At 34.1% G+C, this 27,382-nt stretch overlaps 1 protein-coding gene across 2 annotated transcripts in view; it reads left to right on the forward strand.

Annotated features, from left to right (window-relative positions):
* The window catches only part of LOC136027840 (galactosylceramide sulfotransferase-like), a 66,494-nt gene that overhangs the window by 27,203 nt on the left and 11,909 nt on the right, over positions 1 to 27,382 (forward strand). Inside the window, exon 3 of one of the 2 annotated variants that reach the window (XM_065705256.1) lies at positions 13,412 to 13,579. The exons of the other annotated variant lie outside the window; for it this stretch is intronic. Coding sequence (XP_065561328.1) covers positions 13,412 to 13,579 — 168 coding nt within the window. The remainder of the gene's footprint in view (positions 1 to 13,411; positions 13,580 to 27,382) is intronic. 2 annotated transcript variants of the gene reach the window in all.

Here is a 27,382-nt window from a genome sequence, read left to right on the forward strand (position 1 = left end):
TCATAATATCCTGCGAGGTAGCCACCCTTCCGAAATTTTAGTTTCAAATTAATCCTAGACACTACTACTTTTTTTTTATCTTTACTCTTAACGTCAATAATGGCACGTCAATAATGGCACGTTAACCCTAGTATCTTGTATTGATCCTACCAGTCTTCGGTTTATAATAACATAACCAATAAGGATTGCTGTCTTACAATCACGTAAATAACACGTTAACATATAGAGCATTTTATGACCAAACACTTTGGTGGTTATAACTAGATTGTTTTACCTACAAAATTGCAGCAGTCTGTAGCCATTACTGTTTTCTTTACCTGCGACAAATTTACCAATGCTCGGTTACCACCAACCCCTGTTTCTAACGACCTTGACGCATATATGATTCCCTCCAGTCAATTAAACCGACACTTTTAGTTCATCAGATATATAAAATTTTTCTTAGAACATTCAGCCCAAGCTATTTGCAAAACGCTATACATATGAGCCTAAATACATGGTTTGGAGTTATTTTAATTCTTCTTGTGTTCCAAAAGTGGTTCTGAATTCAAAATAAACATAAATTGAAAATAAACATGATAACATTAAAATAACTCGAATGTGACTTAGGCCCATTTTTAGATCCTGTTTTCTAAGAAAAGAGCAAGCCAAATAAAACAGTCATTTTCTATTTTATAGGGCAAAATTTCACTACATTAGGAAGTAGGACGAATATGCAATCAGGGAAATAGCGATGGATGCCTGATTTATGTGTTTTCTCGAGAACAATGGATAAATCCGTTGAGCTTGGATAGATCCGTCTCTTCTCAACTAAAAACTATAGTAACAAAACTACCCCATAATTACAACAATTAAATTTCTTTCGACTAGGCTATATTTACAGATTTATTTTCTGTTTAACTATATCTTAGTCCATGCAAATGTAAATAAAAGTCTCCCAGCATAATTGGTTTGCATTATCTCTTAGGTTTATTGGTATTCAACAGCTTGTTTGCAACTTGAAAAGAAATCCATTTGAAAAAAAAAGAATCAAAATCTAAAATTTTTTTAAAATGACTCGAAAAAATAATTTTCACAATAAATTTATCACTAACAATATCATTGCCTAAATTCGCTTCATGAATTGTTATTAGCGAAATTTTCGTATCAATGGCGTTAATGAAGAGTCCTTATCAATCTCCTTAATGAAAACTAATTATTTTGCAAAGAGTAAGCACCCCCCCCCCAAAAAAATATAATCCAAATAAACATCTATCAGAGGCAACGCTATGGAGTTGCCCAGTAGTAAAGGCCTTACGGCTTTAATTCTTTGTCCATATTATTTTTTTGTTTCCAAAACTCACTTAATATGGCAGGAATGGTCCTTTAAATTCCAAAGGGCGCACAATCAACTGGAAATCGGAAGTTCTAGTGTCCTTTTTAAGAGTCAAAACTGATTAGAAGGCAAATATACCCCCAATCGCCCAAACACGCCAAAATTTTGAAATACTCATTGCTCTAGAAATAGTTCAAACGTTAGATAACAAAATTTTTTAAGCTATGTCCTATTTCCTTATATGGTTCTTATAGAAGTAATACCTGTATAAGCTTCAGAGAAGGCTATTTTGACTGGAAATTGGAAGTTCTAGTTCACTTTTAAGGCTCAAAAGAAATCAAAAGGCAACTAGTCCCTCACCACGCTCTTTTTCCCCAAACACATTCAATAAAATTTTAAGATGGCCATTTTATTGAAAATAGTTCAAAAATCAAATACCAAAACTCCAGGGTCAGCACAAGCCCTAAGACCGTGGGGGCAAGTGTTTCAAGTTATTTCTGGTGTATATAAAGTTTTTATGTTATGGGTGGTTTTATGAATTTCAGAGGTTGCTCATTTGACTATAAATTGAAAATTCTAGTTACTTTTTTATGAGTCAAAAAGGTCTCTCCCACACACACACTTCCTCTTTTCCCCAAATGCATTCGATCAAAATTTTGAGATATCCACTTTGTTCGAAATTGTCCAACGATTAGATAACAAAAAATTTAGGGTAAACATATTCCCTCCCCCAGATTCTGAGAAAAGGAATATATCTTATTACCTAGGGGTATATAGCGCTCTAATGGAAGAATTAGTCATATAAATCTCGAAAGGGGCTCAAATGCTTAGAAATTGAAAGTTCTAATTCCCTTTCTAAGAGTAAAAATTGGATCTGATGGTAACTAGCCCTTCCCTTAACCCTTTTTTCCCAAATGTGTCCATTCAAATTATATATATATAGCCATGTTGATCAAAATAGACCAAAGATAACATAACAAAAACCCAAGGGATAACACAGCCCCCTAGGATCTGGGAGCAAGAGTTGTAAATAATGTTCTGGTGGCTTGTGAGGTTCTTATGGAAAGGGTCATCGTACAAACTTTGGAGGGAGATCGTTTGATTGTATATCGGAATTGCTAGTGCCCTTTGTAAGAGTCAATAGCTATCGAAGGATAACTTTTTCTCCCCTCCTAAAGGCCCTTTTCCTTAAATAAATCCGATCAAAACTTTGACATAGCCATTATGTTCAGGATAGCTTAAAAATCAAATAACAAGAACTCAGGGGTCTACAAATCTCCATATGAAAAATGATCGGCCGGCGTGTACGCCTCACACCTTTTTTTTTTCAAATGAATCCAATCAAAATTCTGAGATGGCCATTTTTTTCGACATATATCAACAATCAAATGACAACAGCTTCGGGATCAACATATACCGCTCCCTCAAAAACCGTGTTTTAATTCATTCCCTGGGAACATATAAGAATTTTTATAGAAGAGGTTTTTAGATAAACTTCGGAGGGGACTCAAATTATTATTAATAAAAAGTCCAGGTTTCATTTTCAAGAGCCAAAAGTAATCCTATTTCAACTAGCCTCCCCCCAACAACCCTAAGGTCATTAAGATATAATGTTTTATTTTAATTTTCCTGGAGACACTTCATGTTGAACGAATGGTCCTGAAAACTTCGGAGGGTGATCACTGGATTGAAAATAGCATGTTATAGTCCCTTTTTTAAGAGTCAAAAGTGATTGGAGGGCAAATAGCCCCCAATGCCACTTTTCCTCAAATTTATCAGAAAAAACTTTTAAAAAAGCTAAAAATCAGATAAAGATAACCTTAGGCTCCTCAAAACCCCTCAGGCCGAGGGACAGGCATTATTAGCTATGCTCTGGGGTATATATGGTTCTTATGGAAAGGTTGCTCTTATAAACTTCAGAGAGAGCTCATTTGACTGGAGATTCAAAATTCAACCTCACTTTTTAAGATTTAAAAGATTAAGATTTCCTCCTTACTCTTTTCCCCAAAAGCCAATGTATAAGAATTTTTAGATAATCATTTTATTTAAAACTAGCTGTTGGGGTGGCGCTTCGTGCCACCCCCACACCTAGTTGGTGGGGGCGGTTTGCACCCCCCTCAAAGCCCCCCCGCGCGCGTAAGTCGTTACGCGCCATATTAGTTACGCGCCCTTGTAGTTTTGTCCCTGTTTACCACCTATGAATATAGATAGATTATATATGTGTTTTGAACTACGTAAAACTTGTGAATATACAACATTCTTGGCTTTCCCATTGTCTGTGCATATACAAAGCCTTATGTACTTATAATGACGTCATACGCAAACGCTCTTTTTACAAATAAACAAACATGCATACACAAAACTCGTTTTTATATAGATAGATAGATAGATAGATACAATACAAATTAACTGCGTAAAATTTGCGAATATAAAACATTCTTCGCTGTCCAATTGTCGCTGCATATAAATAGATTGTCAGGTTTACCGACCCTCGAACATGCAACGTACAATTTTCCATGGGAAAAACAATCAGTATTAAGATCTATACCACATTTTTCTAATGATTGACCTTGAGCTTTGTTGATGGTGATTGCAAATGCTAATCGGATTGGGAATTGCAATCTCTTAAATTGAAAAGGCAGATCCGTTGGAATCATGGGAATGCAAGGAATAGGAAAAGCCTCACCCTCAAAAGGCCCTGTCAAGATTGTGGCCTCTATTACATTTTCCATTGTTTTTTTTACGGCAAGTAGCGTGCCATTGCAAATCTTTGGTGGGTTTATGTTACTTAACAATATTATTGGTACGGCTATTTTTAGTTGTAGCACGTGTGGTGGAAACCCTGAAAGATCCACGGAATTTAAAAATTAAGATAGATAATTAACCGCCTCATTTGGTTCTAAGACTGTGTCGACTGACTTATAAAGGACTGCCTGGTCTCGAATCTTGGTCAAAACAATATTGCTCATTTCGTGGACGTCTATAGTTTTGGGTGCAAGAATCGCTCTTTCACTTAGCCATTTATTATTTTTATAATTGTTTAGAATATTCGGAAATACTTTTTCAATCAATTCATTTTTGGATGTCACTAAATTACAGAATTCAGCAGGTAGTTGTATACGTCCTGAAATTGAGTCTACTGGGAGCTTTCCGTTTCCAATTGCCAGCAATTGATCCGAAAATGTTTGACCAGAGTCATCGTTTTGCTATCGGACACGCATATTTGTAGTTAATTTTAACGTCTTTACGTGTGCCCATAAATTAGAATTTTTCAGGCAAGCATTCATTTCGTCTGCAGGGGTGGATCTAGGTATTATAGGTAATGTTTGCCTGAAATCTCCCGCAAGCAACATGAATGTGCTGCCAAAGGGTTTTGAATTCCCTCGCAAATCTTTCAAACATTGATCCAGAGCCTCGAGCGATTTCTTTTGTGCCATTGCGCACCCGTCCAAAATAATAAGTTTGCATTGATGCAATACTTTACCCATCCCAGATGATTTGGAAATATTGCACGTGGGAGTTTTTATAGAATGCAAATTCGGAGGCAATTTCAAAGCGGAACGAGCAGTTCTTCCACCAGGCAGCAACGTTGCGGCTATTTCGGACGACGCAATTGCCAACGCTATATCATTTTTTGATCGAATTGATACCAAAATCAGTTTTATCACAAACATTTTACCAGTACCTCCTGGCACATCCAAAAAGAAAATTTCTCCAACGTTGTTATTGACACAATGTATTATCGTATCATAAATGTCTTTTTGCTCCGACGTTAACTTGGAAATGTTATTTTGTACATACGACAATAGATCACTCGTACTGTATCTTTGTTCACGATCCAATTCTACACATGTCGAAACAGCAGTGGTACGATTAGGTGAAGGTATTCCCAGATCCTGAAGATGTTTGTTTGCCATGCATACGCACAAATCTTCTATAATAACTAAAGTATACTAATAAATTTCTGATGTAAAATCAAAAGTTAAATCTGATGTCTCTAACCGTTTTCGATGGAGTATATCTTCGGATTTTTTCGATTTATATTTTTCCCATAACTCTGTAGGAGCTGAAGGAGAGCAGGCTGTTAATATGATTCCAAAAAATGCACGAATTTGACTTGGAGTTGACGTTTCGCACGCGTCATTGATGTAGTTATCCCCGTGTTGGTCATTCTCCAATAGATTCAGAGCTTGGCATGCACTACAGTAAGTGTCATGTATAGTACCATTTACAGTTCTCAAATACTCAAAGGACGTCGGACCAGGTACATTCACCAAAAGCAGGCGTAGAAAGAAGCATTCATGTTGATTGGGGTGAATGGTGTAGAGTCTTCTTATCGTGGTATCTTTGAAGATGGTAGGTTGGCCATCGTCTGACTTACCCTGTTTTCGACGTTCAAATACTCTATTTTTAGTATTCCAAGTGTAATACGTAGGCACTTCAGTATACAGCAGTTTTTTTGCAAAAGAATCCTTTTTGCATAGCGAAAAGAAAGCAGTTAACTTTGTATCCGTTGGATTCAGGGCTCTTTGTTGCACGTTGGATTCCGAAAAATAAACACGTTGACCATTCTGTAAATGTCCCGCTAAGTGAACAACAGCTGTACTACGTTCATGTATCGGAAATGAAAGAATTCTCCAAACAGCTTCATTACTGCCAATGTATCTTCCAGCCTGATATTTTACGATTTCGTCGATATCTTTGATTTCGCACTGCAAGCCAAAAACTGCCATGTCATTGCCTCTGTTGACGAATTTACATATGTATTTGATTGTCTTTACGGAATTACAGTATTCAACGTTTATATGTGCATTAAATGTTTTTGATAATAATGGAGAATATGGAACAACCCACTGGTTATCTACTTCGATGGTGGTACCGTTACGCTTCTTTATTATTGCTGTAATACCGCCATCTTCAGTAGATCTTCTTCTATATTGTGGGTAACCATCATTGCCGGTAATTGTATTAGGTACTAAAAGTTGAGGATATTACTTTGTGCACCTTCCTTTGGCCATGCATGGTGAATTTTCGTTCAGTGCACCGCAAGGTCCATGTATCATATTTTTACAACAATATCATATAACCCCTTATCGACATTTTCATCAGGTATTTCAGCGGAAATCACATCATCAATTTCATTAGAAGTAATTTTATAATGTAGCCAGATTAATATATGTGCGTGTGGCAATCCTCGTTTTTGCCATTCCACTGAGTACATCCAGCAACGCACTGACCCAAACACTTCAAGTTTTACTATGTTGTTTATCAGTAATTTCAACTTTTGCCGGAAGACACGGGCCGTAATGTCATGTCTATGAACCGCCGATTGTCCTTGAAGTAAAAGCTGCTGTATCTCGTCCCAAGATTGATTACATGTAAATGTAATAAATAAATCTGGACGACCATAGAGACGAACATACGCAATAGCATCTTGAGCATATTCATGCATATGACAGGGACTGCCAGCATATGACGAAGGTAAAATCTTTAACCTTCCAACGTCTGTGGTATTACCGTCATTCACAACTGCATCTCGCATATGAATGTATTGTTCAGAGCGGAGCTTGGTCTGATTCAGACGGGAAAATAGCAAACGTTCTGATTCAATTTTTGCATACATATGAACGATGTATTGATGAAACAATTGACGGCATTTTAAAATATAATTATCTTCATCCTGCCGAATCATTAGTCTATAGGAATAATAATGCATTGCACTGCATTTCTTATTCATTTCTTTATTACTGGCTGGATTTATCAATTTATTATTAAAGTGATAGCCGTCGGCTCCATCCCAAAAAATGATAGGATATTGTAGGGCATAAGAGCATCGATGAGTTTCAGCAATTCTTACTAACTGAGCGTTTCGCTTATGAAGAATAATATCTCGAGGTAAAAACTGATCACCGACCATAACGATTGCCACTTCGTTGATAGTTGGAGCATTGTATCTACGCACATGTTGGCCAGGAGGCGTTTTGTCAGTGGAAATAACAATTTTATGCGTATCAGTAGGCATCAAATCGATGGCTGTTTTAAACAGACGCATAAAATTATTATTTTCGTGGAAAAGATGTTGCAATTGGGAAACGATTTTCTTTCCAACGTCAGGAGAAATTTCGCAACGTGCATTCAATTCATTATTTCTATTACTGATGAAGTACAGTTGTAAAAATTTATGATTCTCGCCTGAGAATGGTAGAAAGGACCCTGCTCTATGATAAACTTGCCCTTTTACTTTGCAAGTAGGCATAAATTGATCTGGATTTTCGATTTGGGCACCAAACGACGTCATTTGGAAACATAAGTTATATTTTCTGATTTTTGATAAAAAAACGCTTAGATTCTGACGTAGTTCCAGTTAGCAAAGTCTTCATTGGCTCTGGGGGTGCAGCCAGTTGAGGAAGTTTAACTTTTCCTGATGCGCAACACATTCCCATTGTTTCACCATTTAATTTCAAGGCGTTGCAGTTGGGACAAATTTTAGATATAGTCCCGATTTGAACACATCTACTATAATCATCGACTGGGCTGTACCTGAATGCCATGCGATAATTTTCACGTTGCTCTTGTGATTCCTTGGCACACTTTCTTTTGGCATTATTTCTTGAAGCAGAAAGCCTGTTTTCACATTGCTCTTGTGATTCCTCGGCACGCCTTTATTTTGCACTTTCTCTTTTAGCAGCAAGTCTGGTTTCGCGTTGCTCTGGTAATTCCTCGGCACGCCTTCGCTGACGGAAATAGCACATTCCTATTCTGGCATTATCTCTTGAAGCCGCAAGTCTGTTTTCACGTTGCTCTTGTGATTTCTCGGCACGCTTTCTTTTCTTACTTTCTCTATCAGCAGCAATTTTTTTGGCATAGACTCTTTGACCAGCTTCCTCGGCTGTTGCCATTGTAGGTTCTTCAGTCATTATACAATTAAACATTTTTCCGTCCATGATCTTCTTACAATTAAAAATTTGTCTTTGAACGAATTTCTTAAATACCTTTAATGACGTTTTAGTCATAACAAACATGACGACAACTAACTTCATGACGACATGATGACATGGCGTCACTCGACAGACATAACAGACATACAACTTATTTAATATATATAGAAGATAGATAGATAGTTTAAATTTCAAAGAACAAAATAGGGTCAAGTATTCCAAATTATGCCCCCAGTGCATTTATAGTTTTATGGAAGGTATAGTTAGAAAGCTACAGAAGGAAATCATTCGATTTTAAAATCGAATTTCTAGTGCCCTTTTTAAGAGTCAAAAGTGATCGGAGGGCAACTAGCCCCCCAGGTCCTTTTCTCCAAAATATGTGCGATAAAAACTTTGAGATAGCCATTTATTTCAAAACGGTTTTAGGATAAAATAAAGAAAAATCCAGGGTTTAAACAACCCCTAAGAGCCCGGGCACAAGTGTTGTAAGCTAAGCACAAGGGTATGTAAGGTTTTATCTAAGGGATGGTCATATAAACTACAGAAGTACTTTGTTTGATTGAAAGTTGAGAGTTTTAGTTACTTTTTAAGAGTTAGAAGTAAAAGAAGGGCATCTACCCCCCTCCCCTCTCACATACAACCTCTTTTCCTCAATCACATTCAATAAAAATGTTAATATAGCCATTTAGTCTGAAATAGTCAAACAATCAGATGACAAAACTTCAAGGTTAAAATAACCGTCCCCTCAAAGCCTGGGGGATATGTTGCAACTTATACTCGTGTATGTAAAGGTTTCCTGGAAAAATTAATTTTTAGCGGGAGCTCAAATGACCAGAAATTGAAGATTTCAGTTTCTTCTTTGAGAGACATAATTAATCTGATGCACCCACCCCACCCAACTGTATTTTTCCCAAATGTGTCTGATCGAATTTTTTAGATTTTTATTTTACCTAAAATAGACCAAAATCATATAAGTGAATCTGCAGAGCTTACTCAACCCCCCAAAGTCCAGGGGCAAGTGTTGCAAATCATGCTCTGGGGGGATATAAGGTTCTTATGAAAAAATATCGTATAAGCATCGGAGTGGCCTCATTTTATGGAAAATTGAAAGTTGTAGTTCCCTTTTTAATAACGTCATCATCATAACAAACATGACGACAACTAACTTCATGACGACATGACGACATGATGACATGACGTCACTCGACAGACATACCCCACAGACAACTTATTTATATATATATAGATATTTTATTTCGAATTTTAGGGAAGATGACCCACTGCCTTCACTGCATGGCCCAATACCACCCCCTTCTAATAAAATAGTTGTTAACGACATTTTATTTCAAAGTTACGGCAGTTTCCCCATGTCCTCCTTGACCCGACCCCCCCCCCCCCAAAAAAAAAAATACCAAAAACAAAAACAATTTTATTTCAAAACAAAAATATTTTATTTCGAAACCTCTGGGAGCGTAACCCTGGTCCTCCGTCACCCAATATCCCTCCCTTCCCGAAAATAATTACTAATAAGAAATTATAGGGGCTGACCTCTGGCCCTCCCACCATGGCCCGAAACCCCTCCAAACAACATATATATATATATATATATATATACTAACGATATTTTTTTCACAAAAATCATGAGAGGTAACCCCCTGGTTTTTCTCCATCATCTTACCCCCCCCCCCCCCCAACCCAAAAAAAAGAAGAACAAAACAAAAAACATTATTTTCCAAAAATCATGGGAGTTTAATTTAATTTTGTTATCTCTTTCGAAAACTATTCAAGACACCTATATTCTTCTACAAACAAGATTTTGGCCTCTGCCCGTTTCCCTAAGAGTATAAAAATAAAGCCTGCTGCGTTTTGGCGCTTTATTAAAACAAATTATTTTACAATTTTTTTATTTGGTGCTTATTAAAACATTGAAAATAAATTAAAATTGCAATAAAATCAGAGGAGGATTTACCAAGAGGCTCACTACACCCCACGACATTAGCTATTCCTAAATTTTTGGGATTTTTCGGAAAATCTTGCAAAAACTACGCGGCAAATACTCTTGGGCCTAAGAGTGTCGAAGCAATAAATCTGCCCCTGAATGAAACAAAAGCTTGAGATGGTGAGCTTTCATCAATTAGTATCATTATATGAAAAATATTCAGTTTAATTTTATTAGTTCTTGCCATGGCTGTTAATATATTTTAGAATAAAAAATTATTTTGAAATAGGAAATATTGAAAAACTTGAAACTTAGGAAAACAAAGTTTAATTTAACAAACACTTTCCGAAAAAGAAGTTTTTTAAAGAAGATTTAGGACCATATTAAAAGTAATATCAGAAGAAATAGAAACCTACGTTAACTCAGACTCATAACTACCAGAAATTACTATTAAACAGTAAGTAAAACGTGAAAGAAAAACAATCTTATAAACAATTATAGCAAAAAGCATTCAGCAGGCACTAATACAAATGATTAAATAAATCTTAAAACTAGGAAAGCTCAAATTGAATATACAATTCGACCTTAAAAAAACGAACAAAAATTTCAGCTATTGAAGCATAAATGAAACCCAAAATTAATAGATTTTAAACAAACAACCATAGTAAGCAAACATACAATAGGTATGAATCTAAATGAATAAATAAATCTTAACATAAGCGAAACTTAAATTGAATTTGCAAATAAAGCTTAAAACGAACGAAAATCACTGCAAACAAGAGTTTGAGTTTCACCTCCTCTCGCTATAAAAGTCTAAGACCTACTGCGGCATTGAAACTTTACTAAAAATGAATTGTATTATAATTATTTTCTTCTGCACTTATTACAACATTGATAATAAACAGTAAAATTGCAGCATGATCAAATTTTGAACTGAAGAGCATTCAGCAATTAATATTGTTATATATCATACATTCATTTTAATTATATTAGTTAAACCTACAACTGTTCAAGATAAATATAGCTTCACCACAAACACCATTTAGGATACTGCCCCCTTCCATAACTGTAAAAGGTTAAAACCTACTGTATCATTGGTGCTTTACTAAACAAGAACTATATTACAAATATTTTCTTTTTCCAGATGTTACTGCATTGAAAATTAACAAAACATTATACAAAAATAAATCTTAAACTGATGATCTTTCTTCATTTGAAAATATCATATATCAAACATTCAGTTTGATTTCATTTGTACTTTCAAGACTGCTCATTACGCATATAGTTTTCAGTAAACGCCAATGACAGTGTAAGTTATACACTTTTACACAGAGAGAAGGAGGCAAACCCTAACTCTTATGTCTATTGATTTTTGTTCGTTTCAAACTTTATTTGCATATTAAATATAAGTTTCAGTCGTTTTAAGATTTATTAATTGATTTATATTAGTACCTATTGTATGCTTGTTTGCTATGATTGTATATTTATTTTCTGTTTTTGAGTTTCATTTATACTTCAATAGCAAAATATTTTTGTTGGTTTTAAGCTTGAGTTGCATATTAAGTTTAAGTCTTACTCGTTTTAAGATTTATTTATTCATTTATATTAGTAATTGTTGTATGTTTTTTATATAAGGAAAAGAAGTTCAGTAAGCTTATGTTATTTTTTCTGTTAAAAAAAAAATAAATCCAGGAACAACTCTAGGATAAGCAGATAAAATTTTATTCTTCGTGTTCAGTTCAGTGAGTTCATTTCAGTTTAATTGGGCCAAAATAAATTAATGCATGGTATAAAAGATAGATCAAATTAAAAACGGAAGACGAAATGTAAAACTGCTATTCCAAATACATTTCATCTACATATCCTTATGGGTCCAAATATAATACTAGATAGCATAAAATATTGAACTGATTTTGTTGTTAAAGTTATTTAAAAAAATTTTAGGTAAAAGTCTAGGCTAAGCACAATTGATAGTACAGTTCACCATTGATGGTTCCAAAATTGACAATTATAATATAACTAGTTCTTCATATTTGGAGATTGCTTTGAGATGGGAAAAAATAGTGATATTTTGGTCACCTTTGTAATTCCCTTTCTACAAGAAAAAAGCCTACTTTTATATTCCTTCTTTGGCTTACAAATTTGTTTACATGTCTTGTTTTTAAGAACATTTCAAGTCACAGATTGGTAAACGTATAACTCTAATTAGCTTGTTTGCAGAAGGCCTTGCCTTAGCTCTATCTGAAACCATGGAACCATTAAATATAAACATTCCAAAGAAAAAAAAAGAAACATGAGCCACATTTATTTACATGAAAAATAAGAATTCTATATCCCACTACATAAGTAGTTTATGCTATTATTTCTGGCATAATTTTTGATACTTTGGGTTGAAAAAATAACGCAGATGTGTTGTGTCAATTGGACTGCCTGTTTTTAGTAGTATGACTTTCTTTCTAGTCATTGTCAGCTACCATAATCTGTTAGATTAAAAAGTAATAGTGTTTCAACATATTTGAAATCCTTAACACCCCTATCAAAAATGCTCCGACCGTTTGTTAGTAAGGGTGGGTCTGAATTAGTAAGGGTGGGTCTGAATTGTCAGCTACCATAATCTGTTGGATTAAAAAGTAATTGTGTTTCAACATATTTGAAATCCTTAACACCCATATCAAAAATGTTCCGACCGTTTGTTAGTAAGGGTGGGTCTGAATTTCCACAAAAAAGTGGGTAAAATTTGTTTCAAGTGTCAATTGTGGCTGATGAAAGATTATCGGTATAATAATGTTCTTTGGTCTTATATCAGTTTCTTATACTGGTTCTTATTTTCTTATTAGTTTCTTATTTATTTTTTTGCAGGCACGACACACTGATTTCATTTGTTTAATATTTTAGGTGTCGAAATTTATTATAGTTGTTGTTAGTCTTCTAATAATATTTATAAGTTGTGTTTTTTGGCTTATTCTATTTGGCATTCTAATTTATTTTTCGGAATTTTATTTGTATGTCACTTTTTCATTCTGTTTACTGCTATGTTGTACGGGCTATTGAAATATATTCTTTTTATTTTATCAATAACTTAATGCCGAGAGACATTTATGGGCTAAGTAATTTATCAAACATTAGAAAATGTATTCATCACCATCATTGTATACTAATTTATACTTTATTTTGGTTTATTAATCTTTTTTATATTTTATATTAATTTACATGCATTAGGAAGTTTGAAAAAGTGTTAACAACGAGGATACAGCAAGAAGCCAAGAAACTCCAAAAGTTCAATGAATTACTTTTTAATCATTGTCAAGCCATTTTAACTGAATATGAACCCTATCGTAGTCATCCAACGATTATAAAGGCCAAGTTATCGGTGATTGTATCCAGAAGGTAAGTCACTATTAAGAATACAATTTCCTCCATTTATAATATATGTGTCTTTGTTTTAGCTAAAATTACTGTTACTAAAAATTATGGAAGACAGAATCACTTTTAAAAAGGTCGAGCAGTTCAATTTAATGGAAACTCCTATATTCACTTGCCATCGAAAATGAAAAATAACATCCAAGCTTTTTGCAATTTTGCGATTAAAAAGTCTGTTAGCAAAAAAAGTATAAGACCTAAATACAATGTAGAAAGATAAAATTCACTCTGACAAACAAGAAAACAATCAGTTATAATGATTTACGATAATAAACTAAAAAAATACCTATGTCATAAGATTTTCATATTACAATAAATCTGATATGAAATATTCAAATTTTCAATTGGTAACCCATTTGATCATAAGCTGGAGCTACATTATAACTTAAAACCAATATAAATTCTTTGTATTTACTTTCAAACTTGAATCTAAATCTGTTTTGGAAGGTGTTAGAGAATAGAAGAAAATAGCTATAGTTTTCATTGCTTCAAGCAATCATATATAATTTCTTGGAAATCGTCATCCTTAAAGATAGGCTGAGTCAGCATCTTGTACAGGAGAAGAGGATTGCAGCCGATTCAGCGATAGAGAAGTGAACTGCAGTTAAACCAGCAGCACAAACAACCTGAAATTGCCCCAAATTCCCATCTTATCTGTTATAACCTTGATTCGTTATATCATCAATTAGCTACAGTTTTACTCTTCTTGAATTAGAGCTAATTCTTTCCAGGACTCTAAGGAGAATCAGTTCAGTTCAGTTCAGTTCAGTTTATTAACATAAAAATAAATGGACAACAATAACATTCTACCCCTACAAGGCTCCATGGCCCGTTACATAGGGTTTAAAACAAAAATGAATACCAAATAGGAGTCTCTTCTTAAGAAAAAAAAATCCAATTAAATAATTTTGTGTTATTTTTACTTACCACTTCATCCTCGAAATTCAAATCCAAGTCCACACCATCTCCCACCATCACAAAATCACAACAATTAAAATTGAATAAGCAAACGTGCTCAAGCCTAGCATCTAGGGATGTCGCCTTACCCTCATTATTCATTATATTAATAAACATATAACAATATTAATTCAAACCAATTCAAAAATAAATTTTTTCTCAAATTTATTCCCCATTATATTTATCAACCAAAAATATTTTTAATTGGGTTTTAAAGGCATCAAACGAATGAATGCTACTGACATTATCAGGGAGACTGTTCCATACTTTACTACATGCTAATCGGGGACTAAAATCTGATCTGACAGTCTTAGTTTGAGGTAATAGTAGGTGGTCTTTATTGTGTAGATTATGAAAGCTCCTTGAATTCAATAAATCAGTAAAGAAAGAATTGAAACAGCGAGGCAGTTCACCATGAAGATACTTGAAAATCATTGAAGAGCAAGAGACGACATAGAGTGTAAAAGTATTCAAAAGCACTTTTCAATGCCTTTTATTAAATTCGTTAACTAACTGGCGAGCCTTTTGATGAATTACTTTAATCGAATGGAGCAGAGACTGGAAAGTAGACATCCAAATTTAGTTACAGTAAGTTAAAAATGGCTGAATCAGTAAACAAAATACAGGGTCCGAAGAATAGATCCAGGAAAAATGTGTTTAAGTTTCCGAATAATCCCAAGATTACGTGATATTTTTGCTGGGACCGTCTTGATGTGGTTTCTAAGAGAAAGATTCTTAAAAAATTCCAATGAAACGCACGTATCTTACGTTAGGTCGAGACAAAGGTCCTTTCGAGCTAGATATAGTTGATAAGGACGGGCATACCTTGCAAGTTCTAGAAAATATGAGAAAGTTTGATTTAGAGATATTTGAAGCAAGTCGGTAGTATCAAACCAGCTCCAACCAGTGGTCAAACCAGTGGTAAGACCGCTTCATAAGCATGTAAAGTTTAACCTCCAAAGCTTGTTCCGTGTCCTCAGCACAAAGAATGTTGCGGTCGTTAGCGAAGGCAACTAAATATTCATGAGGGGATGGCAGAATAACAGAAGATGCCACCGTATTTTCCTTTTTGTGACATAGAGTACAACACACAAAAGGAGTCGCGTTCTTTACCACTCTAAATAAATCGTTGATGTATATTAAAAACAGAGTAGGACCGAGAATCGATCCTTGTGGTACTCCATAGTCTACACCAATAGAGTTTAATGAGTCAGGGTCCATGGAAATGGTTGTATCGTGTAAATAAGAATGGAACCATGATATGACTGAACCTCGTATTCCTATATGAGACAGTTTATCAAGAAGGATCTTATGAGTAAGACTATCAAAAGCTTTCCGCACATCAAGGAAAATAGCGGCTGGTATTTTTCCAGAATCTAAAGCGGCATGAAGAAAACTGATGACTGTAGTGCACGCTTGCTCCGTAGTATTTTTCGATCGAAATCCGAACTGATGATTGTGCAAATACTCCTTAGATTGTAAAAAACTTGTGAGCCTTTTTTGCATCGGCTTTTCAAATATTTTTTAAAACACTGAAAGAAGGGAAATTGGTCGGTAATTTAACGGGTCAATTCTGTTCCCACCCTTAAATAGAGCTATCACTCTTGCAGATTTTAGGGACCTAGGAAACTTTTCTTTTTCAAACGACATATTAATAAGCTTTGTTAAAAGGCCCAGAATTGAAGGGAATATAGCTTGCACAGCTTTAGTTGATATGCAGTCTGGGCTAGATCATGATACACCTTTTAAATCTTGAATGTTTCTTGCCACCTCTGATTCCAATACAAGCTCTATAACAATAGATTATTAGATAGGGAATACTGTACTATAGAAAAAACAAAAGGAAAAATATAAGAAACAAGATGAAAGAAAAAACAAAAAAATGTATAGAAAAATTCAGCATTCTTAGTCATTTTCAATGAGACAGCGAGAAAAAAAAAATAATCATATGGCAATGAAAGAAAAAAAGGAGGTGGAACACGATTATCAACTTCAAGTATTGTTAACAAGGACACTCTCATCATCATCGCTAATGAAGATTTCAGACCAGTATTCATTATCGTTGTTCCAGTGTCCTAGTCGAAGCGAAGCACCAGCCTGCTTGAGCCGAATTAATTGATAGGGTCCTTCATCTTTGCAAGGAGCTTGGCCCACTTAGTATTTAGCTCTGGAGTTAGATTGGTACAGATTCGGAGACCAGAACCTTTTAATTTTTTTACAAGTTTCATGATCGAAAGAATGTCATGACCAGAGCTGCATGTGAAGAGAACAGGTGGGGCTGAAGTTCTGTTGGAACGATCGGAGACACTTTTTTCTTTTAGTCTAAAATGCCTGGAAATCTTTATTTCCTCCTTGAGGCCAACTTCGTCTTTTAGAACAGATCAAACTTTCATCTCTAAGGAATCCCCACGCTTTTCAGTTGGTAAACCATGCAGAATCAGGTTATGTCTACGGTCTCAAACTTCTAGCAGTAATAGACGCTCATTAGCCTTTTTCCAGAGTCGTGCGCTAGGCCTCTAGAGTTTCCTCTAGCTTGCTTTCTTAGAGTCCTTTTCAGTAATAATATCTTTCAAAACAGAAATTTCTTTTTGAAAGTTTTGCTGCATGTTGGCAAAATTTTGCTCCATCTTCTTCGCAAGATCCTTAAATGCCTTGTCAAATGTTGCTTGTGTAAGCGCCATTTCTCAAACTAAATTTTGCTATATCGCCATCTTCCAAAATTTCTTACATTCGCATCTCTAAATACTTTTCGTAATTATGAAAACCGTGATCTCGCCTCTCTTTTCTTTGACCAAACAATAAATAAAGGCGTATATAATCGTGGGAGCACGGAAAGTTCTCCTTACGCTTGTAATTTGCGATAAATTCACTTTGTCCTCGTGGCGATAATAATATTTATTATCAACGAACAAGCTAAGCAGCAAACAGGTTTATAATCCAAAAGCAAAGGTATTAAATCGAGAAAAACGAATTAATAAAATCCCTGTAATATCATTAATATTTATGTCAGTAAGGATTATACGTCACTATAATCCCTATAGCGATTTTTTCTTCTCTTCACAATTATACTTACTAAATTAATATCCAAGCAGTATCCAATATATATGTTCACACTTTGAACTCTGAATCAAGACTGAGAATCGCTTATTGTTTGTCTTTTTTAACCTCTAAAGATGTACATTTATCATGCATAGAACTATAAAAGGAAAAAAAGTGTATAAGTAGAAGAAATTATATGCACGACATCTATTTATGATGGTATATCAGCTGCACAGAACATTTGAATAATATTGAGGTTCTTATATCAACGAGGCTGATACAAAAAATATTTGCAGTTACTGAAATAAAATATTCTAATAATCTTCATATAATTAGTTTGAGAAATAGGCTCATACCTAAGAGAAAAAGAAATTAGGTTTCTTAATATGTTGAATTAAGTCTAGCCAAACCGTTAAGAGAATATACTTTGACCTACTTCAAATTTATTCTTAACGTGTAATCATAACGGATAGCTGATACAGAAGAGCAAATATTACCCAAAGTCATCACAACACTTAAACTATTTTAACTGCAATGGAGTAAAATTTTTCAAAAAGCCTAGAAAAAACTGTGTTTACTTAATTATCCCCTTTTTTCTACAGCTATTTCGTTGTCTACCCATTTCTGGTGTTTCTCTTGCTTCATTTTTTTGCGTCTTTTAGGTCTCAAGCTTCGTTTTTTAATATAATCCCATTATTTAATATATGTTTCCTTAATTATCCATATCTCTAGTTTTTCTCTCATTATCAGTGATTTTGAATCGTATTATTCTTTTGATTGGTTACTAAAGTTCATGGTCAACTTCAATGGAAATTCAGCTATTTTCTAGTTTCTGATGCTCGCTTATTAAAAAACTGCTCTTTTTTCAGTTGATAAATATTTTTTTTTCTTTGCCAGCATAATTCTCTTTTAAAGGAAGATCCTACCCAATAACACAAAAAACTGTTCTTTTGTGACAGGAACTTTTTTTTAATTATCTGAAAATCTATTCCACATCCTAGAACTTCTGAGCCAGGTCTTGATCCTTCAAAGTGTGCTGACTGACCTCTCTATGTTATTAGTTGTGGGTGGAATGAATACAGTAGACTGTTTAGAATCTCGGGAAAGAAGATATCTGTTTCTTTGGGCACGTTCAAGATATTTAATATCGTCAGTTGTGGATTGGTCATATTATTTTTTTCCGTATTACCACGAATGTATTTCAGCCTCAATATCATTGAAGAGGTAATATTTTGCATATATCCTGGAATTAGTCTTAAACTTATTTATTTTCCAGTTAACAAATTAAAAAGGCATTAACGACGCGAAGGAAACAGTTTTTCCCTAGAAGCATAAGTTATGTGAGGTCAGTTGGGAGTTTAAGTCAGTGATTTGGTGACTGTTTCCAGTAATCTTCAATTGTATCTACTTGATGGTTTCCTCTGTGATATTTTTTCTCAGCTTAATTGATTCAGGACAATGGCTGTGAGCCATCCCTGGTGTTCAGTAGTTTGTCAACGACTGAGCTCCATCTCTGGCAATTTAGGTTTATTTTCTAAGTGATTTTGATCCATTTTTTGTCCCACCGACCTTAAGTGTTGAAAAACACTTGAGGTCAGCTATGGAACAAAGAAGTCACGTTTTGCGTTGTACCCCAGATTTTTCCTCCAACCAGGAAGAGGCTGGCAGTCAAGGGCTGTGCTAGTCAGTACCACAGGTGGTTTGCGCTGGAATTGCATTGGATGTATACCTGATGTCAAGACGCTGGGAGTATGATTGATAAAGAATTTCTTTGCACATTCTGTCGGCTTGCATGACGTCACGGATCCTTCAGACGCAAGGAACAGCCAAAAACTTGAAGAGAATTCACCTCCGATGATTTCCGCGTCCAAAACTTGTATCCCTAAAGGAGAACAGATCTGACAAGTTCATCGTAGATACGGATCTTTGTTTGCTGCTAGATTTGATTTTTCCACCATATAAAAGAGTTGAGCTGGGCAAATTATTTTAACGCGGATGCCGATCAGGTACCAACTTCGTTCAAGTTGCTTTTTCCCCAGAGATTTTAGGTACTTGAATTCTTCCACCACCTTAAATTCAACTTGTTGGAAATAGATAGCCTGTATCGGATTTGAAATGTTGGACAAGAGGATTTTATTTGTGTGAATGCTAATTTTGAGACTCACTGATTGAGAGGTTATTGCCACCTTGTTAAGCATTTCTTTGGGTTCTTTGATAGTCTCGGACAAGAGATCGATGTCACCTCCGTAATTTAGAATGCTCCGGTTCAAATCTGGGCAAACTTGTACACCAACGAAGCCCGGAATTCCCCTTGTCATTATTCAGACAGTTAAGAAGTTGAAAAGCAAAGGTAATAGAACAAATTTCTTTCTTAAACCATGCTCTTTGAAGAACATCGAAGAGGGCTCTCCATTAATCTTGATTTGGGTATATTTATTATCGTAATATTTTTTCATCAATCTCACCAGCTTGCCAGGAAAATTGTCTTCAGTTACAGCCTCCAAGATGCCACCTCTTAGGACTGAATCAAGTGCTGTTACGAAGTCTATAAGCACCCCAATCAGGAACAGGATCAGGTGACTTACTCAACGCTCAAGAATTTGTCTGAGCGTAAATAAATGGTCAACGCATGGTAATCCTGGTCAGAAGCCAGTTGGGTCGGGCCGGGTTCTTACGTTGCGGTTGGGATAAGACTGGCTGAGGAGGACCGTAGCAAAAATATTTTACTGTGCGACACATCAGTGAAATTCCTGTTTTATTTTTGCATTCTAAATCCCTTCTTGAAGATAGGCAAAATTATGGAGTTAGACCACTCCTGAGAAAATAGTTCTTTTTGTTTCTGAATTTTAACAACCATGCTCTAGAGCTTCTTTGAAAAAGTAGAGCCTCCTTCAATAAAGAGTTCTACAGGTATCAAATCTGGTCCCTGTGCTTTGTGCAGTTTTGAGTTCTTTATAGGTAACTGGATTTCTTTCAGGTCAATTGGGTTGGTATATACGAAGCAGTATGCTGTCGGCTTCAGATGTGTTGGTCTACGGATAGGCTTTACTTAGGATAGCAATGAAAGATTTAATATATTCTCAAAACAGTTTTGTCCAGCGGTCTATCACTTGAGCTTTTACAGTAATCAGACTGCCGTTCTCGTCCTGCACTGCAATTGTTTTAAAATTTCTCTCAGCTGCTTTTGCTTCCTTAAGAGGCTTGTATCACTTTTGGGTGCCAGATCCCGAAGTAGCATCTTCACTTTTGTTTGCAATGTTATCCCAAAAGAACTGTTTATCCTTCTGTGCGAATCGATGGCATTTTCTTCGGAGCTTCTTAAATTGCTCCAATTTTGGGCAACCCAATGCTTTTTTTTCACTTTTCCTTTTCTGACAGACAGAGAATCAGACATTCCCCCTTTCTCGGTTAAAATTCTTAATTTAAATATTAAGCAATATTAGGCCAAATGCAGGATGTACAATTTTTGCAACTAACTATTTCAGAGGCTTGGCCAGTTTTGAGGAGAGAAGGATCCTAAAAAGGTCGATGGGGGCTGTTTCCTTCGATATTGCTGACACGTCATTTTGAAAATCAACAAGGACATAAGTCGTATTTATTGTTTATGACATCCTACTTAAAGATCCTTGTTATTTACATAAAGATTCCCCATAAAATCTTATGCCTTCTAATGCTGTTGCTACTGCTGCTAATAAACACTGTTACTGCTATTACTGCTGCAATTACTACCCCTACTACTATGATACTATTATTATTTAGGCTAAGCGTATGATGGTGAGAACTTGGGAGAATTTTGACTAACTGTATGATGGTGAGAACTTGGGAGAATTTTGAGGATATTTTTGGCCTAAATCAAAACGCAATATGTGCAAGCAGATTGCCAAAAGAGAATATCAAAAGAATTCATTTGGTATTAAGTTGGGACGTTCAGAAAATACTTAAAAGGAAAGATCCATTCAAATGAAGGTGATATGTGAATTTTACAACTAATGCTACTACCAAATCTACTTTTATTCCCACTAACTCCACAATTAATAAAAAATGCTACCGCCATTATTACTATTAATACTGCTAAACTGCTCTAACGGCTACTTCTGTTGTACTTACTTGTTAGGTAAAGAATAACAAGATGAAAAAGATGTCAGAAGGGGTATATGCTTGCAGAAATAAAAAATTTGATAGTAATAATAACGGATTGATTTTATTTTTTAAATTTATTACAAAACAAATAGAAAATGTAAATTTTCTGAAATCTTAAACGAGCGGAGAGTAAAGCATGCCCTTCTTCGTAATTTGAATTACAATAGTTATTCAATTTTAAAACTATAAATTCTCAAAACTATAAGGTGGATGTTTTTTACTATAATTTTACGTTTAAAAATAAATTGACCAGGATAATAATTGAACTTCGGTTTGTAATTGCAGCCAATTTCTACCATACTTTAATTCTACTTACGAACTTGTTCCAACAAAGGATCTGTCAATATTAAAGCAATTTGATTATCAGAATTGGAGCGAATATGGGGACTAAATTCCATCCATCCCGTCACTTAAAGCCATCAAATATTCTTAGTGGGCTAAATAATAATTTATATTTATTTTTGTATTATATATTTTAAAAACTTTTTTGTTATGATTCACTTCAAGCTTTAGCTCTGGTGAGCAGATATCTTTGCTCAAAAATAGCTCAAATTGTTAACCAAAGAACCTCTAATTATCTTTCGTTACTTGAAAGAGCATATTTAACATTTCTAAGATTATTTTTATTTATTATATACTCATATTCTAGCTGGGTTAAATAGAAGTCCTCTATAACTGAAAAGGCATCATCACCCACCGGTAAACCCATAATTTGACTACACACATTACCTTTAAACTTTATAAAAGTAATGAATAGAACATTCCAGTAAATCCACGAAGTAAGGAAATCATATATAATGTTGAAGCTGTAGCTTCTTGAACAAATAGCACTATCAAAGAAAGTTATCCATCTGGCTTGTTTTATTATGAGTATCTATTTTTCAAAAACTAAAGGAAATTTTTTTTTAACAACAGTTTCTAAATTTTTGAATCCTAAACAGAGTGATCGATTTGAATTCAGTGTAACAGTATCAAATGAAACCATTCTTTTAGATGAAACTATATCCAAAGAATTTATTTTTTGTAAATAATTAATAATACTCCAATAAGAACTAGCATTCAAAATTCTTAAATTCCAGTGCAGTAAGACAAGTCAGTAGCCACAATGCTGGCTAGGCACCTTAATACATCAGCAATAAAGCGTGGTCTAGGGGATTTCTTATAAAATTTTGCCTTCCGATATGAAAAAATGGATTTTTTTTCATTTGTATTAATTTTATGATAAATCTTTTTTAAAGTAATTCTTCTATATTTTCAATTTTTTATTATGCTCTAAATGAAACTTTTTATATGTGTTTGGTGTAACTAAACCTTTTCATAGATGTTACAATAAAGGGTAACAGCAGGGGTGTAGAGGGGGCGATGACCACCTAGAAATGTTGGACTATAAGAAAATTATAAGGAAACCAAAAGCAAGAAAGCAGAATAGGGAAACACCATGGAAAAAATCTCTGTTCCCTCATTGTTGGCTTCCTGCCAGTAGATTATGACCAATCATTTATAAGGAAAATAAAACTTCCGAAATATGACTGAGTGAACACTTCCAAGTTTCCTATTGACGTTTTTCTATATCATTTGGTTGGAGCATCACAAAATTCAAGTTCTTCATAGTAATGAATGGTAAGTAAATAACGAGTCTTGTCAATAACAAAAATATAATATACTGAACTATTGATAACATTCAATCAAAGAATCAGCTTTTTATGGTGATCCTAAATATGTATTTGTTTATCAGTAATTAGTGCAGTTATTAGTTCACAGGAGAGTTTGTATGACTATAGAAAACCCAAGGAAAGCAACTTAATAAGGCGAAACGTCGGTAAAAATATGCCGTCAACTTTTGCTTGCATTGCAAGAGTACCCATTAGCTGATATAATCAGCTCATGGCTTTATGATATAAAGTCATTATAATCAAAATGTTTTTCCCTGAATGAAACACAAACGGACAGGTTTTTTGCGTTTAATTATCATTTTGTTTTCCAGGCCTAACTGTATTCTATTAGTTGTAACTTTACAAAAAAATCTTTTACAGTTATGAGGTATAAAGGTGTCAAATAATTTTTTTTTATTTAAAAGGAAAATAAAAATTTTCATCTGATTTTCTTAATCTTAGTGTTAAGGTTTTACTTTGGATCAACTGCTCTGGTAATACGTTACTTCTTATAAACAATGAGTCTAAAGGTATTTAATAATTTGGTATTTTATAACCAAGTTCAAATCTGTTATCAAAACTATTATGTAACAATATTTATTGTTAAAAAATATTCGTCCAACGCTTCCTCCTTGTTCAACGGAACAGAATACTGAGAGTGTTTATTTTAGTTTTTGAAAGTAGGATATTGTTGTACATATTTTTGTAATTACTTAGTATTTCGTTTTTATATACTTTTACTTTAATTGACATAATTTCCCCACTTGCTTTAGAAAAATATTAGTCTCTAAGCTTCACGAATAAAAGAAAACAAATAACAAATTTTTTTAACTACAAATAAGGAGCGACATTAAAACTTAAAACGCATAGAAATTATTACGTATATAATGGGAAACACTGGACAGTTCGCTCTTCACACTAGAGTTTTTTCGGTACTTTAAAAAAGATACTTATAGTTCTAATGAAGCAACCCTTATGTTTCAGAAGTTTTTTTAAGTAATTTGGACAAAGCTTTAATTTTAGCGTAGAGAGGGAGGTGTTGAGAAAAGACCAAGCCCCCTCATATACGTAGTAATTTCTTCTAGTTTAAGTTTAAATGTTACTCCTTACTTTCAGTTGAAAAAAACTCTATTTTGTTTCATTTTTGATCATTTTTGAAATAACGCCAGGATACTTGGCTTCACATCCACGAAAAATTCCCTCCCCATAGAAATGTCCTCTGGACAATTAAATTCTGGAAAAAGTTTACCCCGGACAATTGTCTTAAATATCTCCACACATAAGATTGAGTCGGTAAAGAGAAAGCAAGACATATAAAAAAAATCTGTATAGGAATTCTGGTAATTCACCCAGTGTAAAAATTCCCTTGAAAAGTTCACCTCTCGGAAACTTCGTTTTCCATGGAAAATTTGCCCAGCAAAAAATTCTTCCTTCCCTGCCACCCAAAAAATATAAGTATACTTCCCAGTAGAAAATAAAAATAGCTAAATTTATAACTTAAGAACCTTTCTCCAGGGGTATTAGGGAGTCATATTAAGTCTAAAAATATAGTTATATGGCCTTTCAACTGTGCTGGAAAAAACTATCACAAAAAGTTGATCAGACAATCCTGGGAAAAAAGTGGTGTGAGAGGTGGTCTAGTTGCCCTCCAAGTTTTTTGGTCACTTGAAAAGGGCTGTGGAATCAGAATGAACCATTTTCCGATGTTTTAGGTCCTCTTGGTTGAAACAATCACCCCTGGGAAAAACAACAACAAATAAACATGTATTTATGATCGTTCTTATGTCAAAAATTCTAAAATTCCACATTTTCGTAGATACGAGAATGAAACCTCTGAAGTAGGGTTCTTTGATGCGCTAAATATGAGGGTGTGTTTTTCATTAGAATTATATGAGGTCTTTAGATCTTTAGAATTCTAGGGGGTCTTTCAACCTTTTTTTTGAAAATCAGACAAATTTTCTCAGGCAAGTAATTGATGGGTAAGATTAAACTTAATGAAACTTATATATCTGGAATCAGCACAATAAGCCAAATGTTTTGATATATATATATTGGTATCAATTCAATTTTATTTTGTGCTCTGTTCAAAATCAGATTCTTCCCATTTTGAAAGCTTTCCTTAGTAGTAATTTTCTCTTTCTTGCACAACTTACAATCAAATAAATAAAAATTATAATTTAACCCAGCTAATTAACCCCACCAAACCTAAAGCTTGAGTTGAGTCATAATAAAAAATTTTGAAAATATATAATATATAAATAAATATAAAGTATTATTCAACCAACTAAGAATTTATGATGGCTTTAAGTGATGGGATGGAGGGAATTTTTTCCCCATTTTCACTAGAGCTTTGATGTTCAATTTGGTTCATTATTGGCAAATCCTTTGTTGAAACATGCTCGTAAGTAGAATTAACTTATGATACAAATTGGTTGCAATTACAAACAGAAGTTCAATTACTATTCTTGTCAGTTTTCTTAAGCGTTAAATTACAGTTAAACATCAAGTGGCCTATCGTTTTTGAGAATTTATAATTTAAAATTGTACAATTATTATAATTTAAACTACGAAGATGGGCATGCTTCACCCTTCCCTGGCTTAAGATTTCAGAAAAATGAACATTGTCTATTTATTTACAAATAACTTTTAAAAATTAAATTTCTTTCTTATCCTTATTATCATATTCTTTTTAAATCTGCAAGAATATAGTGTGTTATGATTAAGTTCAAACTTTCCCCCGATATTATTTCAAATATCGACCTTCATATACTTCAACTCAATAATACCAGTTGCATAGAAGTTTAATAGTAGTAGTAGTAGAAGTATTGGCGGTGTAGTGTTCTACTAGTAGTAGTAGCTACAGTAGAAGCTTATTTATTAATAGCATCAGTAGCTAGTACATGTTGCCTTTGTGGTCTTTTGAGTATTTTACTCATGATGCCCGAGAGAGCTCACCTTGATACTGTAAGACTTTAAAATAATTGTTGTTACGCCCATTATACCCCTTCTGACATCTTTTTCATCTTGTTATTCTTTATCTTACAAGTAACTGCAACAGATGCAGCAGCTAGAGCAGTTTAGCAGTATTAATAGTAATAATGGTGGTAGTAATTTTATTAATTGTGGAGTTAGTGGCACAAATTGCAGAATTTGTAGTTGCATTAGTTGTAGCATTCATAAATCACAATCATTTAAATGGATCTTTCCTTTTAAGCATTTTCTTAAAGTCCCAACTTAATAGCAAAATGCGTTCTTTTGAGATACTCTTTTGGTAATCTGCAAGCACGTATTGTGTTTTGATTTAGGTCAAATTTTCCCTTGAAATTCACCCAAGTTCTCACTATCATACGATTAGCCTTAATAGTACTAGTATCATAGTAGTAGAGGTAGTACTAGCAGCAGTATTAGCAATAGTAGTGTGATATTAGCAGTAGTAGCAACAGCATATGAAAGCATTAGGTTTCAAGGTGAATCCTTAAGTAAATATTGAGGAAGATGTAATCGCAACAGAAATAGCAGTTAAAGCAATTTAATAGCTTTAATAGTAATAATAGTTTTAAAATTATCATTAATTGTGGAGTTAGTGGCAATAAAAACAGAAGTGGTAGTAGCATTAGTTGTAGTATCCACATTTCACCTTGATTTAAATTAATCTTTCCTTTTAAACATTTTCTGAAAGTCCCAACTTAATAACAAAATGCATTTCTGTGATATCCTCTTTTGGAATTCACAGGCACAGTTTGTGTTTTGATTTAGGTCAAATTTATTCTCAAAATTCTCCAAAGCTCTTAGCCGTATACCCTTAATCTTAACAGTGTTAGTATTATAGTAGTAGACGTAGTACTAGCAGCAGTAAAAGCAGTAATAGTCTGGTATTAGTAGTAGTAGAAACAGCATAAGAACACATAAGATTTTAAGGTGAACATTTAAGTAAATGTCGAGGATATTAAAGCAGGATTTCATAAACAATAAAAAAGAATTA

This window comes from Artemia franciscana, chromosome 6, assembly GCF_032884065.1.
Source record: "Artemia franciscana chromosome 6, ASM3288406v1, whole genome shotgun sequence".
Classification (NCBI taxonomy): Eukaryota; Metazoa; Arthropoda; class Branchiopoda; order Anostraca; family Artemiidae; genus Artemia; species Artemia franciscana.